Source organism: Pangasianodon hypophthalmus, chromosome 16 (assembly GCF_027358585.1).
Source record: "Pangasianodon hypophthalmus isolate fPanHyp1 chromosome 16, fPanHyp1.pri, whole genome shotgun sequence".
Taxonomy (NCBI): Eukaryota; Metazoa; Chordata; class Actinopteri; order Siluriformes; family Pangasiidae; genus Pangasianodon; species Pangasianodon hypophthalmus.
In genome coordinates, this window is record NC_069725.1 from 22,384,144 (window position 1) to 22,402,982 (window position 18,839).

General features: G+C 40.5%; 1 protein-coding gene across 5 annotated transcripts in view; it reads left to right on the top strand.

Moving 5' to 3' along the window:
- The window catches only part of utrn (utrophin), a 196,603-nt gene that overhangs the window by 32,829 nt on the left and 144,935 nt on the right, over positions 1-18,839 (top strand). For all 5 annotated transcript variants that reach the window (XM_053240647.1, XM_053240645.1, XM_053240649.1 and 2 more), the window contains 14 exons: positions 447-562; positions 716-873; positions 6,270-6,494; positions 11,452-11,633; positions 12,527-12,677; positions 13,120-13,239; positions 14,982-15,083; positions 15,174-15,281; positions 15,408-15,587; positions 16,372-16,544; positions 16,848-16,953; positions 17,269-17,356; positions 17,673-17,920; positions 18,291-18,471. In XM_053240647.1, coding sequence (XP_053096622.1) covers positions 447-562; positions 716-873; positions 6,270-6,494; positions 11,452-11,633; positions 12,527-12,677; positions 13,120-13,239; positions 14,982-15,083; positions 15,174-15,281; positions 15,408-15,587; positions 16,372-16,544; positions 16,848-16,953; positions 17,269-17,356; positions 17,673-17,920; positions 18,291-18,471 — 2,138 coding nt within the window. The remainder of the gene's footprint in view (positions 1-446; positions 563-715; positions 874-6,269; positions 6,495-11,451; positions 11,634-12,526; positions 12,678-13,119; positions 13,240-14,981; positions 15,084-15,173; positions 15,282-15,407; positions 15,588-16,371; positions 16,545-16,847; positions 16,954-17,268; positions 17,357-17,672; positions 17,921-18,290; positions 18,472-18,839) is intronic.

Below are 18,839 nucleotides of genomic sequence, written 5' to 3' on the forward strand. Positions count from 1 at the left end.
TCTGTAATTTCTACTTGTCATTTCTCATCTCTAGTTTTTTTTTTCTTTTCTCATATCTGGTCTTGTCTCTTCTTTTCTCTTCTCACCTCTCTTGTTTTACCTCGTCTTTTTCCTTCTCTTGTCTCAATGTTTCATCTCTCTTTCTGTCTTCTTTTTCGTCTCTTCTTGTTTTTTCTCTTTTCTGTTTTCTCCTTGTTTTGTCTATTCTCTTTTCTCCCCTCGCAATATCTCATCTCATTTCATCTCTTCTGTTTTGTTCTCATCTCATCTTCTCATGTCCTGTTTGTGTTTTTTAATTTTTGCATTTCCTAATGTCTCTTATCTTCTCCTCTTGTTTTCTTTCCCTTCTTTTCTCACATCGTGTCTCATCTCTTTTCTCCTCCTCACTATTCTTACTTATGTATCTCGTCTCGTCTCATCTCATCTCCGTCTCCCTTTATCTCCAGGCCTCATGCGTTCCGTTGGGATCAGATTGTGGCTCTTTCTCCGGTTGAGAGACTTGAACATGCGTTCAGCTTTGCCAAAGATGAGCTCAACATCGAGAGGCTGCTCGACCCTGAAGGTAAAAATCACGTACACTCTCTGCATATAAACACACACCACATGTGACCGATCAGAGAGCTCTCACACACCAGCCGTACACACTTACACACTCCACCGAGTGTGTAACATAAATTAGCAAATGAAGATGTTTCTCATCCGCTGCTGTCTCTAGACGTGGCTGTGCAGCTGCCGGATAAGAAATCCATCATCATGTACGTGACGTCTCTGTTTGCTGTGCTGCCCAATGACGTCACCATGGACGACATCCGAGAAGTCGAGACCCTGCCCAGGAAGTATAAGGTGGAGGAGGGCCACCCTATTAGCACGCAGGTAAAGCACAGATAACGCTAATCTGAGAAACGATTAGGTTTCTAAATCACTTAGGCTTACACAGTGTTTAAATGCACTGATGAATGAACAGGATTGTGGAATATATAGATTATATGACATGAAGACTCACCATGTAGGAGGCTAGAATGACAAAAACAAACCCCTAAACCAGTACGCAGCTACGAGTCATCGTTAAACAACACACCGGAAGAGTCTTTCTTTTCACCAGAACAATTAGCAGATGAGCAAATCGACTTTTGCGTAGGTGTTTGGAACTCTCCAATATTAACCGAGGCCAAGGGGGAAGCCCCGCCCCCTTCCCTTCGTCTCAGATTTCGTTTCTTGCTCTCGTTTTGAGTCAATTTTCCTGCTCCAAAATAAAAATGTCGATGACCTTTGCGTTCTGTCAGCGTAAATGGAGAATGTTTTGAGTTCATTAATATGAAATGAAATCTATCATTGTATGCTCAACTTCAAGCTTACATTAAAAAAGGTATAGCTAGCATGGGTTAATTGTAGAAATTAGCAATGCCACCCAAAAGTGGTGAACAAAAATAGACAAAGAGTGGCACATTTTCACCTGGAAAAAGAAAAAAATTCTGAAAATTTTGACTAAAAAAAAATTTAATTTCACCTACAGCAAAGTGCAAAGTGCGAAATCTAACATTACAAATAATTTTAATGGTAATGAGGATTAGAATGTGATTAAAAATGCTGATGTGTTCAGACATTGCGCCAAACCAGCTGCGTCAGAAACTGGAGTACACAGGGTTTTATGGTAACCACTATGTAACATCTACGTGAATCTTTTTTTTGTTGTAAATGTTTCTGCTTGTAAACTTTAACTAAAATCTTAACTAATCTATCTTAACTAAAACAGACACACCCCCCACAAGGCACCTGTTGATTACCGTAAAACTCCACATACAGTTTCCACCTTGGATAAGGGTTTTGTGTAAAGATTATATTGAGAGTCTACTGTGTTTTTACCAAAGATCCTCCCCTTTTTGTTGGGGCTACACGTTATTCCTCTTTGCGTCGATTTTAAATGTTTTTCGTCCAGGACCATGCTTCAAAACACAACACCATACAAGAGCACAGTCTTGCTAAAACAGTGCAACATGATACAAAATACACACGTCACGTCACGCCACGCCACGCTGAACTACCCGTATTGTCCTGTGTATTTACTGTACTACTCAACACTTCCACATCGGCTAACAGACACGATGTGAATGTTATGTGGATTTCTAAATTAAAGTCATTTACTTAGCTGGGAGGAAGGGTGCACTTTAGGGTTACGGAGGCAGAGCGAGAACAAAGAGGACTTTGTAACTCCTCACTGAGTAAAGTCAGTAACCTGTAAATGCCAAGTCTGGCTTTAAAAAAAAAAAAAAAAAAAAAAAAACGGTCGTGAGCAGGCTCCCGAGTGGCGCAAGTGTTTACATTATATTACATTTACTCTATTCATTCAGCTGACGCTTTTATCCGAAGGGAGTTACAGCTGAGACACAATGCAAGCCCAGAGTGGAGCAGTTGAAGGATAAAGGCTGTGTTTAAGCGCTCAGTAGTGGCTGAGAGGCTTCCAAGTTTGAATTCAGACCTCTTGGGGTCCAATTTCGTCTGTTTTTTTTTTTTTTTTTTTTTTTTGGATATTAATCACTCAGTTTAATAAACACTGTTAAAGATTGCGAATCCCAGTGGCACCAAAGAGTGGGAAAAAAAAGAGCAAATATGTCTTTTTCTGTAAAGCAACAAAGACAGTCAATTTCGGTTATTTTTACTATTAGTGATAATAATAATCTTATTTATACCACAGCGCTGTTCAATTCTCGAATCTGATTGGTCAGAAGTTGTTAATTTTCTATAACAGCAGCTCTGACAGTAGTTCCAGCTGTCAAGCAAATCACAGGTTTATACTAATGCGCTCGTACTAATACATTGTCGTTTCTATAGTAACCGCTCATTCACGTGGACTATTGCAGCAGACAATTCGCATCATTTAAAAATAATTAAAAAAAACGTATTTAAAAATGGCGTTATTTTACAAAAAAATATAATAATATATTATTTTTATTATTATTATTATAAATTATATATTTTTTAATTAATGAGCAAATCTTTAGCTACTCCTAGTCAGTGGTGTTAAAAATAATAATGAAAGTGTTTATTTTTTATATTTAAAAATAAAAATTTTATTTCTTAAAAAAATATTTAACACAGGAAAAAAGAAAACATAAAAATCTATAAAAATGCTTAACATTTTAATAATTTAAAAATTAAATACCAAATATTTTAACATCACTTCAGCTGCTTCTTTACAGTAGTGTTGCATTGGAAAAAATAATACATTTGATTATTATTTGTAAAGAAAATTATATAATCATAATCAATTATAATCAAAATTTCTTTACAAAAAACCCCAAAAATTTAACACTAAAAATAGGAAAAAGATGTTTAACATTTTTTTTAAATGTAAATATCAAGTACCACATTTTAACATCACGTCAGCTGCTTGCAGTTAGTTCATAATTATTTTAAAAATATTTTTTCAATAATCTATGATATTAACAATATCAGAAAAAAACATGCTGGGACAGTTCATCACAATATCGATATTATGTCATCGTATCACCCAGCTCTAGCTCAGAGGGCGCAGTTTGACAGGAAGGGGTTGTCGGAGTGGAGTGAGGTGGTGTAAGCGGGGCTCTGTGGTTAGACAACTGCCCCTCTGGTGTAGACAGTGACTCAGAAGCCACCCCTCCTACTCTGTTGCACTCTGTTCTCGCAGTTCACTCGCTTTTGCTCTTTTTCCGCTGGCGAGAATGAGTCATCATTTTCACTCTGTCCACCCGAGTGGAACCAAACACACACAGAGCACATTTTGTTTGACTTTAGCTGCTTTGGTTTGGGTCTGTTCACCACACACACACACACACACACACACACACACACACACACACACAGTACCATTTTAGAGAAAGTTTTGGAAAGTCTTTCTGTACGCAGCCCACGCGGCCAATCAACACACAGCGCTGATTATCACGCCTCTGATTAACTGACAGTGTGTGAGATCCATACATGGTGTGTTTGAATGTGTGTAAATGTTTGTGTGTGTGTGTGTGTGTGTGTGTGTGTGTGTGTGTGTGTGTGTGTGTGTGTGTGTGTGTGTGTGGAGAAAATCTGGGTCTGCCATATGTTTGCCATTTAGGGGGTTATGCATTGCCAAACCTCAGCTATTTTAACCCAGTGTGTTTAGTTGTAGCCACACACACACACACACACACACAGGCAAGTTCTCAGGCTCATGTCTTAATTTAACTTTTAACTTTATTTTGTACATGCGCATTTTTTCTCACACACACACACACACACACACACACAAAAATCAATTTCTCCTTCTTGTTTTCCTGTTCTCTCTCTCTCTCTCTCTCTCTCTCTCTCTCTCACACACACACACACACACGCACGCACGTGCACGCACGCGCTCACACACACACACGCACACACGCACATTATGTAGCCTGAACGAGTGGGTTTGTGCTCAGAATGCCAGTGCATATTTTGACTCGGTGACCTTTCCTCCCTGGTGAAGGTCATTCTGCACAGATCTGCACTACACAACACGGCTTTATTTAAAGATGTGAATTGGAGCGATTATTAGCACTTTCGCATTGTGTGGTGGAGTTTTTGGGTTTTGTGAGTGTGTGTGTGTTTTTGTGGTTGATAAATAAACTCTTGACTAAGGTATTCTCTGTAAAAACCAGCATTTTATATATATATAATAATCTAATATAGATCACTGAGCACCTTCTGTCATTTATTATGTTTCATACTACAAAACTCCATCAGCATGCAAATTGGCTTTATTATTATTATTATTATTATTAATAATAATTTTACTTCCGCCTTGTTTACTGCTTAGCATTGAGAACAATTATTATTATGGCCTCATTTATTCTTGTTTTTTTTTCTTTTTTTTGTGGTTACTTTGATCCAGTTTGTTATTTTTATGTTAATTTAATTATTTATTGCAATTTTTGTAACTTATTTATTTATTTAGTTAGTTAAGTTTTTTTGTTCTGTTTTTATTGTTACTTTTTATTTATTAATTTATTTTTTATTTTTATATATCGTTTTTGTTATTTTGTGTGGGTAATTTCGCATACTTTTCTGTTACTTTTTACTTTTTTGTTGCTTTTTGTTGTTGCATATTATTTACTGTAGCTTATTTATTTATTTTATTTTGATTTTAGTTTTTTTTTTTTAGTTGGTTTTACTTTATTTTTTTGTTGCACTTAATTTCAGAAAGTAATTGCACTTCATCTGTTGTTACTCTTTTGTTGTTGCATATATTTTTTGTAACTTATTTTATTTTGCTTTTGCTTTTATTTTTATTTAACTTTTGTTATTTTGTTTTTAATTTAACAACAAAATTATGAATGGTAGTTTTGTGGTATAAGTGATAAATGGTGAATTACAGAACAAGGTGATGTATTATTATGATAAAAGTGAATTATGTTTTATAAAATCTGCATTTTTTTAAATTCCTTTTTATATTAAAAAGTAAGTTTTTACCAAATGCATATTTGTCGACGTTTTGTCGACTTTCTCCTCTCATAAATAACACTTTGTTGTTTAGTTTAGCCGTGGACTCGATCCCCACAGCAGCTGTGTACACTCCAGCCTAGGTGTTAAAACTCTCACACTAGTAAGATGGATCTCTAATGAATGGCAGTAAATTTCAGCGGGAATTTAAGCCTTGTAGCTTTGGATCATCGGTGTAGTCTCTATTTTAAGGTTGCAGCTGCTTTCCCATTGACCTCACGTCTGCATGTTATCTAACAATAACATTAGTATTTTCCAGAATTCTTGGGTGCGGTGTTGTGTTTTCTGCCATTTAGTAGGGCGCAGTATGGGTGTGTCTTCCTCAGACAACACCTTTCTTTATAATGAAACACACTGGTATTTACACCATGAAGAAAAACCGGCTTCTGTTGCATTTGCGCAATCACATACACACACTTTGTCTTGACATTTCCATGCTGATATTTAGTCAGCCTATTTGGAAATGTCGGGTGGTTTATAGGTGTGTGTGCTTGTGAATGTGGATATTTTTAGAATTTCTTTTGGAAAAAGAATACAGCTAGGAAGTTAATAATGCATGCTAGTTGCAGTCCAGTGACTAGACCAACAAGGTTTTGCTAGTCACACTAGTATAACCAACACCTAACCAGAATACACCACCTAAAACCAGCATGGCATTAGACACGTTAGATGTATCCATCCACCATAGACTCCTTTTCCAAAAAAGTTCTCAATTTGTTTCTTTCTTTATAAACCCACTTGTTCTTGATTGTCTATTTACTCCATCTTCTTGTCCACCTCTCCTGCAGGGATTGGCTGGCGCACCGGAGGAGGTGGTCAGACCACAGGCCGAGACCTCGACCATGGACAGGGAGATCGATTTGGAAGGAGGGACCGAGATGGATCTGGACTCCTACCAGGTCACACTGGAGGAGGTGCTCACGTGGCTGTTGTCTGCTGAGGATGCGTTGCAAATCCAGGACGAGGTTTCTGATGACGTGGAGGAAGTTAAGGATCAGTTCCATACGCATGAGGTACTGCAGCTACAGTTCTATTCCGAACATTAAGTAGTGTAAAAATGTGATTTGAAAATTAAGTATCAGATCAATATTGAGTATTCTTGACTTGCTCACTTGGCTAAGAGTAAGTCTAACCTGAAAGGGATGCCGTAGATTTGCACCTGCGGCTGCTGTAATAAGACCGTCTTATGCTCTTCCCAGGACTCATCCCAGAAAAGAAGGTCCTTTCAAGGCACTTTAGTGCTGTTTGTTTTTACTCTTCTACACCTGTAAACTGTAATGATTTATAATCCCTCTGTCCGACGGGTTCCCTTTGCAGTCTGGTTCCTCTCAAGGTTTTCCTTGCCCCGGTTGCCTCTGGCTTGCCATTTACCACTAAACACTAAATGCAACTATTCCGGCAATCCCAAGAATCTGAATGAAAGAGCCAAGCTTGTGAAGAGAGGAGAGGTCACTTTGTCAGTCTTCAGGCTGTAAACACCTCCTATCTTCTCAGAAAGGAATTTGTAGCCTCCTTCGCTCTTTCCTCCTCTCAGAGTACACGGTCACAACATGCAAGGAATGTCAGGAATTCCATGGAGTGAGCCAGCTCCAAACCCCCAAACCCTGAAGAGGTTGATGGATGTAGGGGCTGGGAGGGTGTGAAAGGTGTTCTAATAGTAGGTAGGGGGAAGGTTTACATTCCAAATGGTAAAGGCTAATGTGGCAAAAGCATGTCAAATAAACGGAAATGTGCCAGTCCTCTCAGGAATGGGCTTTTCTATAGTGCTAGAGGTAGATGGTTTGGAATGTCACTTTCCCATTCTGGTGCTTTTTCCACTTTTCCACAAGTACCAGAACCTCTGGAAATATGTTCTTGTTTTCCGTTGACCATTGGTCCAGTACCAAATATTGTCTGGTTTTTGGTATCTGATCATCTATTTTTGGTAAAGTGTGAAAGCTCTTTTCAAGCCCATGACTGGTCCAGAGAACCAATCCATGGTCCTCTTGGAAGGTCTGGGGATCACGTCAACTGAACGATGGTGTGGTCTGCATCAGGTCTGGAACCTATCTGCTGCTTGTCATACTGCTTCCTGTTTCAAGTCTGGTGATGGGGGGGTGGTGGGGAAAGGGTTGTTTTGGTCAGTGGAAGCAACGGAACGCCTTATCAATATATAAAACCGGACTTTCTTGGCCCTGGTATGTGAATGCTTGCACTTAGAATATCGCAAAAAACACACACCTTGTTCTAGCCTGCATGGTTAATAAAAATCTTCTTATATGAGATCGGCTCCTCATTTGCAGGTATTTTTGTCATCCAAAATGTGGTGTTCTTCACAACTTGAGCCTGGGTACTGCAGGAAAATAATACAAAACAGCAAATGGATGAGTCTAGTGCTTACCATTTTACAAACCTGAATGCACAAAAGTGTTGTTTGGAATTGCACAAGCATTTCTGACTGAAAATTAACAAAATGGAGGTTTGGTATGATGAGGAGATAACAAAAGTGCTGTTATTGCATCGTCACTCAGGTTAGTGAGGATAAACTACTACTAGAGCCTGAAGTTCTGTTTCTATTTGGGTCAGACCTAGATGCTGATTTTGTAATGGAAAAATGGTCTGGTTTATTTAACTCTTAGCCACTTTGAGAAACAACATGTCAACATAATGATGGATAAAATGAATGCATCATCTCAGTCCAAAGTGGGGTATATGGATTTGTTCCATTGCCTGCTGGGCCTCTCTCATGGCACTTTCACATCTATTAGTCTGTTTCCTGACTCTGAATCAGAGCAAAATTGATATGTTTGATTCGTTTGCTATTTGGTTTGGTTTGGTTTCACGTTGCATGTAATTAAATGTACCAAAAAGCAAAACTTAGGCTGAGAGGCATGTAGGGCTGAAACCGTCCTCTTCCAACTTTTTCATTCACTGGTCAGAAATACAGCGATGGAAATAGATAAACAAAGCTTTACCAAGGGTACTTAGAAATCACATAAAAACACCCGAGCACAACATGGTGTTGGTGCTACATAAATGTTTCAATAATTTTATATATGTAACTAGTTTAAAACATTTTGTGTGTCACGTCCAGCATTTATTCTCTTTTTTTTTTTTCGTCTGTCCAAATTTCTGCAGCGCAGCCAAAAATACATCGTGTATTTGGTTCACTTCCTGCAGGTGAGTCAGTTCAGGGTCAAATCTGTTGCTGTCGAAGTTCACTTGGAAGCAGATTAAGGCCACCTCGCTCAGATGCTCTCGGGTTGTTTTGGTCCACACCCGAGTGTGTTTGTTGTGTTCTCATGTCACTGCTGGGGTTCCACCCCAGGGGTCCATTCAAATGGACTGAACACTGCCTATGTGAAAGAACCCGTAGTGTCATGTATCCATTTTGTTCACTTTAGTGCTGCAATTCTGCCTCTGCCTGTTGGGGTTGAGCTTGAGGAATTGAGAGCCTTTAGTTCTGGAAGTAGCCAGGTTTCTGGTACCTGGCGCATCATATACTTGTCTCACACAGTTCTTTTCCAAACACACAAATAAACAGCAAACAAATTTACACAGTTAATGAAGGGGATGGAAAGGTTTTTCTTTTGAATCCCTCTTCCTACAAGACATTTTTTCCTTCCTCGTATTCTTTGTCTCTCTCTCTCTCTCTCTCTTTCTGTGTGTGTGTTATCGGTCACGTTCGGCTGCCTCCCAGTGATCTGCCCTCACCGTGTTTTGTTCTGAGGTTGTCATGGCTGTTCTGGGGTGAAGTGACCCAGAGCGTACCTACAGGCACTGAACATGAGCACTTAAGCGCTCAAGCACTCCAGATAAAGCAGCTGGCTCGGTTTTCTCAGAAGGTAAGCACAGTGGGCCATTTTAAATTTAGCACTGTGCATCTAAATCCCCTAATTAACAGAGCCGGAAAGTTAGAAGCGATGCTTTGACTTAAAGGAGAATTCACAGAAAAAAAGTCTAATCAATCTACACAATGTTATCATCTACACAGCTTTTTTTTTTTTTTTTTTTCCCAGTTGAGAAAAAGTGACCTGCAACAACCTGATGCTTTTTTCCCAGTTTGATCCAAGGCTCATTTTCAAGTGTCACAAGTGCTGATGTAATATTACTGGTATTTCTGTAAATTTTATTCATTTTATTCATATACATCACCTCAAAATGTGAATGTGTCAGAGCCTGAGGCCATGGTTTTAGGTTCAAGGTGATTAAAAAATGGCCCAATAGCAGGGGATCCTGTCTGATCTGGCAACCCTGAGCCAGTCCACGTCTTGCTCGTGACTGGAATAATTTGTGTTCAATTTTTCATTAACGAGATATTTTCGGCCACAGTTGTAATGCGAAATGGGAAGCTAGAGCTCGTAATTACGTCATTTTCAACAAAGTGGGCAAAAACCTGTTTAGTTAGCAACAATGTAGCTAGCTAATTGTGATGAGTGAGGTGTATTTACCTCCTTAAAACAGTGAAGTGTTTGCTACTTTGCTATAAAGTGCTACTGTGTTTACTGTTGAGGCTGTAAGCAGCCATGTTGATTTGATGTCACTTGCTGAAGTTGGGGTTAAGGAGACCTTCCTGACTTAGAGTAGTAGGAAGTTGAGGGGGCTTTTTTTTTTGTAGTCTTTCCTAGTCACGGGTCCAGAAATTCCGATTTACAACTTGTTGCATGTTTGTAGCATATGTATTTCTTTACTTTCTACCCCATAACTCTCATTTTTGTCCATTTTCGGCTGTAGGTTATCAATTGCAGAGGTTTCTGTGGACACTTTCTTCAGTGTCATGCAACATTAGATCCCATCAGGACTCAGGACTGGAATTTGGTGCCTCGATATCAAAGATCTAAAAGCAGTATTGTGTTCATACACTGTGTTCTGCGATAGTGATCATCAAGCTGCTTTTCTGTCCGGCGCTGATGGTATCTTTAAGCTCAGGCTCTTCGTGGAGATTGAATAGAGAGACTTGGGTGGAAGTTTTACACCAGGCTAGGAAAGAGCTTACGGCCACGACATTCACTTTGTTCCTTTATTATTCGATATCAGACTCCTCTACAGATCTCCTGAAGATATCTGTAACCTGAATGAAAAAGAACACTGAGTGTCTGAATGTGAAAAATTCTACAAATTCTGTCGTATATGTATACATATGGGCAAATCTGTGGTGGTTTTATGGAGAAATCTGCAGGAATTTGAACATAAATTACAGTTCCATATTGGGTGTAGTCAACATGGAGCTGATTTAATGACTACCATGCGTGACACTTTAACGGCTCTCTGAATTGCATGTCGGAACGTTAAATAATACCGTAGTCTCTGTACATCTAGATACAGAAGCATCCTCAAGTGTTTTATATAACAGTTTGCCAACAAAGACACATTTTCATTTATTAATGAATGAAAAATTGTGCTTTTTATCCATTAATAGTTACGTTTAATGTTGTTGGCTCCTGTTATCACTTTTCACACATTTCATGTCATCATCATGTCTCTCTTTTTTCGCTCTCGAAAACAAACGCAGCTTGTCTTATTACTGAGAAACTGCACAGCGTAAACTTCTCCCTCTGTTGTGAAGACTTTCCTGTGGCGGAAAAATTACTGACTGTTATAAAGCGCTCGCACTGGAGACTCCTTCTGTACAAATGTTAAATAAACATCTGCTTACGGAAAGCGTATCAATTTCAATGATTAAGTTTTATTCTTTGTTAAATAATTGTTTTTAAACCCAATAGTCTTACATCATGTGGAACGTCCACCATATAAATCCCTGTGAATGAAGTTGTTACTATAGAAACGATAGCATATTAGAACGAGCGCATTAATTTGTGCATTAATTCAACAGCGCTGTAGTATAAAATAAATGAATATATAAATATGGTCAATTTTAAAGGATGAATTTGAGCCTGCCTTTTCTGACCCTATTTATGTCCATAGTGTGGACATATTCACGTTTTTTACTTTTTAACCAATTGTTGTTGTTTTTTTCTTTTTTTTTTTCAGGCGTTCATGATGGAGCTGACGGCGCACCAGAGCAGCGTGGGTAACGTGCTGCAGGTGGGAAACCAGCTGATTGCACAGGGAAACCTGAGCGAGGAGGAAGAGGATGAGATCCGAGAGCAGATGACTCTGCTGAACTCACGCTGGGAGACCCTTCGTGTGAACAGCATGGACCGCCAGGCCAGGTGTGTATGTGTGTGTGTATATATATATATATATGTATATATATATATATATATATATATATATATATATATATATATATATATATATATATATATATATATATATATATATATATATACACAGACACACACACACACACACACATACACACACACACAGTGTGTACTATTATGTGTATCTGTATCTGTTTTGTGCTCCAAATATCTGTACCTATATCTTGGAAGTGGGCGTGGCCTAAACCAAACCAAAAGTAATTTTTAAAATATTTATTTTAAATAACTTTTTGGAGAACATGCTTGGGTCTGGAGCTCCATTACAGCCTTCAACCATCAGACAAATTGAATAAACAAACAAAAAAAATAAAGCATCCTTTTCCCAACAGCTAAACAAAAAATAAAAAATGAATACTTTGCCTCCTATTCATATCTGTATAGAACACATTATCTGTTCATAACGAATAATGTGTTTATATTTGTATTCTCCCTGAGAAAGTAGGAGGAGTTTCACTGGAGGTTGTCGGGTGTTGATTTGAAAGAAAATCACATAGATGGTTTGGAAATGAAACAAGGTGTATCGCATATCCCAAATACAAGTGTGCCAATACTTTAATGTTTAGAGAAAAATTAAAGAGGAGCAAACGTTCATCAAATACAGGCAAGGGGGCCAATACTTTCACCCTTAGTGAGAAAACAGAGAAGTTTGAGCGCAAACTTTACTAGGTAGGACGTTCAGCACCATTGCGTTACAGCCTATGTAGGGAGCAAGCTACATAGTAATACAGTAAATGTTACTGTGGTTAAATAAACTAAACCAATCACTGAATCTGAATCACTGAATCAGTCAGGCGCTGTTTAAAACTGATTACATTAAACTGCTTTGATTATTGTTTCAGACTTCATGAAGTTCTCATGGACCTCCAGCATCAGCAGCTCCAGCAGCTCTCTGATTGGCTGAAGGAGACAGAGGGGCGGATCCGTAAAATGGAGACGGAGCCGATGGCGGGAGACATGCCGGGATACCTGGCTCAGATCGAGCAGCACAGAGTAAGCGAGCTCTCTGACGGATGCGTTGTGATATCTGGGCCTCACAAGCTTATTAACAGTTTATCAGGATTACTTGCACATTCTTAGTCACAAGTTAGCTTAGCATTTTTAGCTTTTACTGTTAAACCGTTAACAGGTCATTGCTCCACATGTGCTAGATATTAGAGCCATAAAGACAGAGGAGCCTATAAAAGTATCTTAAGGTTTAGTGTTTTTATTGAGTGCTGAATACCTCAGACCCGCTGAACACAAAAACATTTTTTTTTTTGACATGGGAGAGTAGAGAGAGATGTTCTGTTGGAAATGCAGAATGTAACACTGAAGTGGAAGTTCACTCAGTTCACGACACTGCGGCTAATAAAGCTTGTTCTTGAACACCGAAGCACCCTTTGACCTCTCCTCCTTGCTTGACCGTGACCTTTATGTTTGTATTTGGGGTCAGGCTCTGCAGAGTGACCTGGAGGCCGAGCAGGTCAAGGTGAACTCTTTGACTCACATGGTGGTGGTGGTGGATGAGAACAGCGGCGAGAGCGCCACCGCCGCTCTGGAGGACCAACTTCAGGTACGGACACATCGCCAGTTTACGTTTCGCGTCCCAAGTTTGTGTTTTCACACTCCACGAAACACGTGAGGCAGGAATTCTGCATCAACGACATTAGTACTTAGATAAAATGCCATTAGCGTACCATAAAACTGATGTTTAAAGAACCAGTTATTATCGTATTATTATTATCTAACATGACATTATACCACAGTGCTGTTGAATTCTCGATTCTGTTTGGTCAGAATGTGATGATTCATTTCTATAACAGCAGTTCTATGACAGTAGTTCCAGCTGCAAGGCAAATCCCAGGTTTATTTTATATTATATTAATGCACTCATTCTAATACCGTATAGTTGCTATGGTAACAGCTCATTCACAGGGACCTGTATGGCAGATAATCCACATTTAGCATTTATGGAAGGAGTCTCCAGTGTCAGAGCTTTGTTAGCAGAGGTAAAGCTGTAACTTTATGTTTTCCGACATGGGAAAGTGAGAAAGTGAGAGAGAGAGAAAAGAGATAGGGAAAAGAGACTATAACGTAAGTGATAACAGGAACTAACATAGATGTATCATAGATGTTTGACGACATTAAATGTAGCTATAAACGGATAAAAAGTGTCATTGTTTAATAAATCAAAAAATGTTGTTGTGGTGTAAGATGAATAAAACGTTTGTGCTGTTATAGGAAAATGATCAACTTTGTGGTGACTCCCATGATGATTATTTTCCTCTAACAGCCCACCACCAAGTGGTTTTTTTTCCTTTCCTGTTTTTGTAAATGGCTCGTTAAATATTGTGCATATAATGACTTGACGAGTCCAGTAGTTGGCTAGAAGGAGGCATTTTATACTCTCACTTTCTTTGTAACCTCATTTGTAATGACACAGCGCTCACAGAGTGTTTTATAGCACTGTCTGTGCTGTCGTTTGCGCTGTGGCCTGTAATGACACACGGCGCTCTTTGAACCTTAATGCCTGTGTTTGTCTGCTGAAGCTCACAGAGGATTACGGCCTTAAGAGCTGACGGGTGAAAAAGCGCCTGCCTACTTACCAGGCTCAAAGGATGTGCTTTATCTTTGAGCTGACGCTAAGCAGAAATGTTCCTGGAGAAGTGAACATGTGGTGGAGTGTGGAGTGTAAAGGCTGGATGGTGGCTTTGGTATCAGAAAACACTCGATCTGCTACTAGATGCGTGTATGATGATTGCTCTCGGTGCTGTGGAACGTCTGACTTTTCACACAGTGCTACACAGTTTACACATTAAAAAGTGTTTAGACGAAAAAAAGCCTTGATGGTGCACTGCATAAACAAACCACATCAGATCCATACTTATAAACTGCGACCAGAATTCTCCATTCTGATTGGTCAGAAGGTGTTGAATCATTTTCTGTAGCAGCAGCCCTTAGAGTAGATCTGGCTTCAATGGCAATCACATGAAATGAAATGTTCTTGGGTTAAGACGCTTCCGGACCTTTTATCCTTAGAAGGGAACGTAGCTCAAAAACCTTATGCTTTTTATTTACTTCAATGAAGCAGCTAGGAAATGGCTGCTTATAGCTACTTCTAGCTACTTATAGAAATAGCTACTAGTGTCTAGAAAAACTCAAGACTCATCAATGATTATGCGTTATTGTTCATACTGCTTTCTGTCAAGTTGAGACGAGAGTATGCTGGTAGTCACTGAGAGAATTTCGTCATGCTAATAGTACACTGTACGTATTTTTATGCCGTAATGGTTCACTGTGTATTTCTTGGTGCAGTCTCTGGGCGAGCGCTGGGCCGCGGTGTGTCGCTGGACTGAGGAGCGCTGGAATAAACTGGAGGAGATCCTGCTTGTGTGGCAGCAGCTTCTGGAAGATCAGGTTAAAACCATTTAACTCCAATTTTTTTAATTTTTTACCAGTTTTATTGTGTGAACTTTTTACTTATACGTATTTTTACGATGTTTCCAGAACCTGTTCAGAGAGTGGCTGGCGGAGAAAGAAAATGCGCTGAGTGAAGTGCAGACGAGTGATTTCAAAAACCCGAGCGAGATAAACACTAATGTTCGTAGATTAGCGGTGAGTAGTCTAGCTAGGTAACCATGCTATTCAGGAAGTACCAGACAGCGAGACTGGCGTGAATGTTGCGGTTTTAATGACTAATCTGACAGTTTGAAACTTTTGACCTTTGACCTCCTCTGGCAGAGCCTGAAGGAGGACATGGCGCAGAAGCGGCGGGCGCTGGGTGCTCTGTCCGAGGCGGGGCAGGATGTGGCGCAGCTGCTGAAAAGCCCCGCAGCGAGGCAGCACATTGAGACGGACACGGAGGAGCTGACGCAGCGCTGGGACAACCTGGTGCAGAGACTGGAGGACTGCTCCAATCAGGTAACACACCACACGCTCTCGGCCAATCAGCTGCTTGATCAACTTTAACATGTTCACAGCTCAACATGAAGTGTGTGTAGTAAAGTGATACTGATGGTCAGTGATATTGATCAACACATCAGTACCTCACTAGGTGACTATTTAAAGATTTTTATGTGCATCCGTCTGAGATTCTCGTTAGCGAGATATCTCAAGAATGAGTGGTTGAATGTTTGTAGGATTTTTATGGAATTATTACTGTAACCAGCAGATTTCAGAATTGATCCAAACAGGGTTAAGGTCACAGCAAGGTCAAATAGTTTTTCTTTGACAGCTTCCTTCCTGTTTGTCATACAGAGATGTTACTTAGACCTTTATTTTCAGGAAGCCCATTTTTGGCTAGCTATGATTTTTTTTTTTTTTTTTTTATTGGTCTGTCCATCAGTTTGAAAAAACATTGAAAAAACATGAGAGCACATGCACTCTCTCTCTCTCTCACTCTCTCACACACACTCTCTCACACACACACACTCACACACCAGGCACACCTGAGCTCTGCACCAACACCTGAGCATTCTGTTGCCATCCCAAATTTAGAGGAATCGCCATGGAAACAGCCTCTCCCTGGAATAAGGTGGTGCTCAGACCTCCCCATCCTTCACACACACACACACACACACACACACACACACACACAGGTACTTGTAGTTGCTGTTGTGAGAATGTTTCAGGATGTTTTCTGTACACTCTTGTCTGTAGTGTTCTTGTTTAACAAAGTCATATACACGTTTGTTTCGTCTCCAAGGTAACCGTGGCAGTCAGTGCTGCAGGGACGCCGCAGGTTCAGGAGAGGGTCGTCATAGAGACGGTCACCACGATAGTGGAGCGGACACAGCGCACGGTCACCGACCAAGAGCTACTGCCTCCCGCACCACCGAAGAGACGCCACCTGGATACAGACACAGAGCTCAGGAAACTGTACGAACACACACACACACACACACACACACACACACACACACACACTCACACACACACACACACTCACATGGACACTCACAACCTGTTCAGTGGTGGCATCGGTAGTTTCCTTGTCCAAAGTTTTTTCTGTCTGTATGTCTTTCTTTCTTTCTTTCTTTCTACAAGTCTGTCTGCCTGTCTGTCTGTTTCTTTCTTTCTTTCTGTCTTTGGATCATTGCTAGTGTAGGCCCACCAGTTAGCTTTGTTTATCCAACTGTGTGCTGACCTGTTCTTTTAACGTGTGTGTGTGTGTGTTTGTAGAGTGGACAGTGAGATTTCTGACCTTTTGTCTTGGTTGGCGAGATGGAAAACCTCGGCACAGTCGCTCTTCTCTAGAGATCCTCAAGACCTCGCAACAAAACTCCAGGTAATAAATCTAAGAGAGCGCCGCTTCTGATTGGCTCAGTGAGAGCGCTGCGGCTGATTGGCTCAGTGAGAGCGCTGCGGCTGATTGGCTCAGTGAGAGCGCTGCTGCTGATTGGCTCAGTGAGAGCGCCGCTTCTGATTGGCTCAGTGAGAGCGCCGCTGCTGATTGGCTCAGTGAGAGCGCTGCTGCTGATTGGCTCAGTGAGAGCGCTGCGGCTGATTGGCTCAGTGAGAGCGCTGCTGCTGATTGGCTCAGTGAGAGCGCTGCGGCTGATTGGCTCGGAGTGTGTAACATGTCTCTTATCCATGTTTCCAGGGCCTGGAGGCGGAGCTTACAGAGAAAGAGCAGCGAGTGAAAGATGTGATGGAGAGAGGAGAGAAGCTGACGGAGCAGATAGAGAAAGGTAAAGAATTCTGGGTAGTTTTAAAGTTTCACTCATCTTTCTTTGTTGTTTTTTTTTTTTGTTTCTTTTATGTGGAAAGACAGACTTTTCATCCTTCCTGTAGCTTATTTCTGATTTTAAATGGACAAAAGAAAGTAGAATGAAGTAGAATTTTTCCCTTTTTCTTTTCTTTTTTCTTTTTATTTAGTGATTATAGTGTAATTTTGTTTTTTGTTTTTCTTTCTTTCTTTCTCTACTTTTCATTTATTAATGTTTTATTAATAGATATTTAGTAATATCTGTCTCTTCTCTTTTCTCTCTGTCTTTCTCTCTGCAGAAGGTTTGTCCTCATCCCCGGTTCGCTCTGCGCTCGTCTCAGTGCAGTCGGAGTTGTGTTCCTGTCAGCAGCTCCTTCGGGACTTGCAGGACAGAGCTCGGGTTTCGGAGCAGGCGGCGTCCTTGTCCTCCGACCTGAAGGTTCTAGATGGAGCCCTGGTGGGCGCCGAGGCCTGGCAGAACCGCACGGCGGGACTCGTTGCAGACGCTGAGCTTTCTGCTCTGCACACGCTCCGAGACGACTGCCAGGTGAGCGGAATGACCCAAGGCTACTGCCGGGCCTGTGATTTGGCCTCAATTTACTTATTTTTATTATTGATACAAGTCATGATGAAGGAGCAGATCGAGGGAAAATGAGTCATATTAGACTCCTGGTGTAATAAGTAATAATAGCTGTGTACATGCCTGTTTTGTGTACTTCTCTTGAAGTGCTGGTGCCGTGCCAGTTACTCTGTGCCCTGTTAAAACCCTGGCATTAGCTGTAATGGGGAGCACAAACATTTGGATGGTGTTCAGAGAAGCTTTTTCCTCACAGTCATTATGGAATAATGAGTCATCTGGCATCAATCCGTCATGAGCATGATTACAGTAGAGTATTCTTCATTTGTGTGTGCTCCAGGCTCAGCTGGCAGGACTCCTGGGTCTGAGCACTCTCCTTCAGGAGCTCCGTGTCCGAGCAGCATCTCTGGCCGCAGAGCCCGGTGTCCCTACTGACATCCAGAGCAGCGTGAGCGCCCTGTCATCCCGATACGACTCGACCCTTCACCAGCTCAGGACACGAGAGCAGGAGATTAACGCTGGTAAACAAAACGAGCTTGACACGCTATCATGATGTTGATGATGCGTGCATTCCAGTCTAGTGTTCTCCCTTATGCATTACTTTTGCATTATTAAGTTGTACCATAGTAACCGTAGTACAAATTCTACCAATAATGTACGATGCTTTATTATAGAGTTGCACTAATGTAACAGTAATTGAATTAAAGAACTGTCAAGTCAAAAGATTACAACAGGTAAATACAAGCTAGACAAGAACTTGAATGATTTTCCCAGGCTAGGAAGCTGGAAACTTGTAATTACCGTAATGACTGATCCCATGACTTAGAGCAGACAGGTGTGTATTTGGTTGTAGTGTTTGTCTTGAGGTATACACACACACACACACACA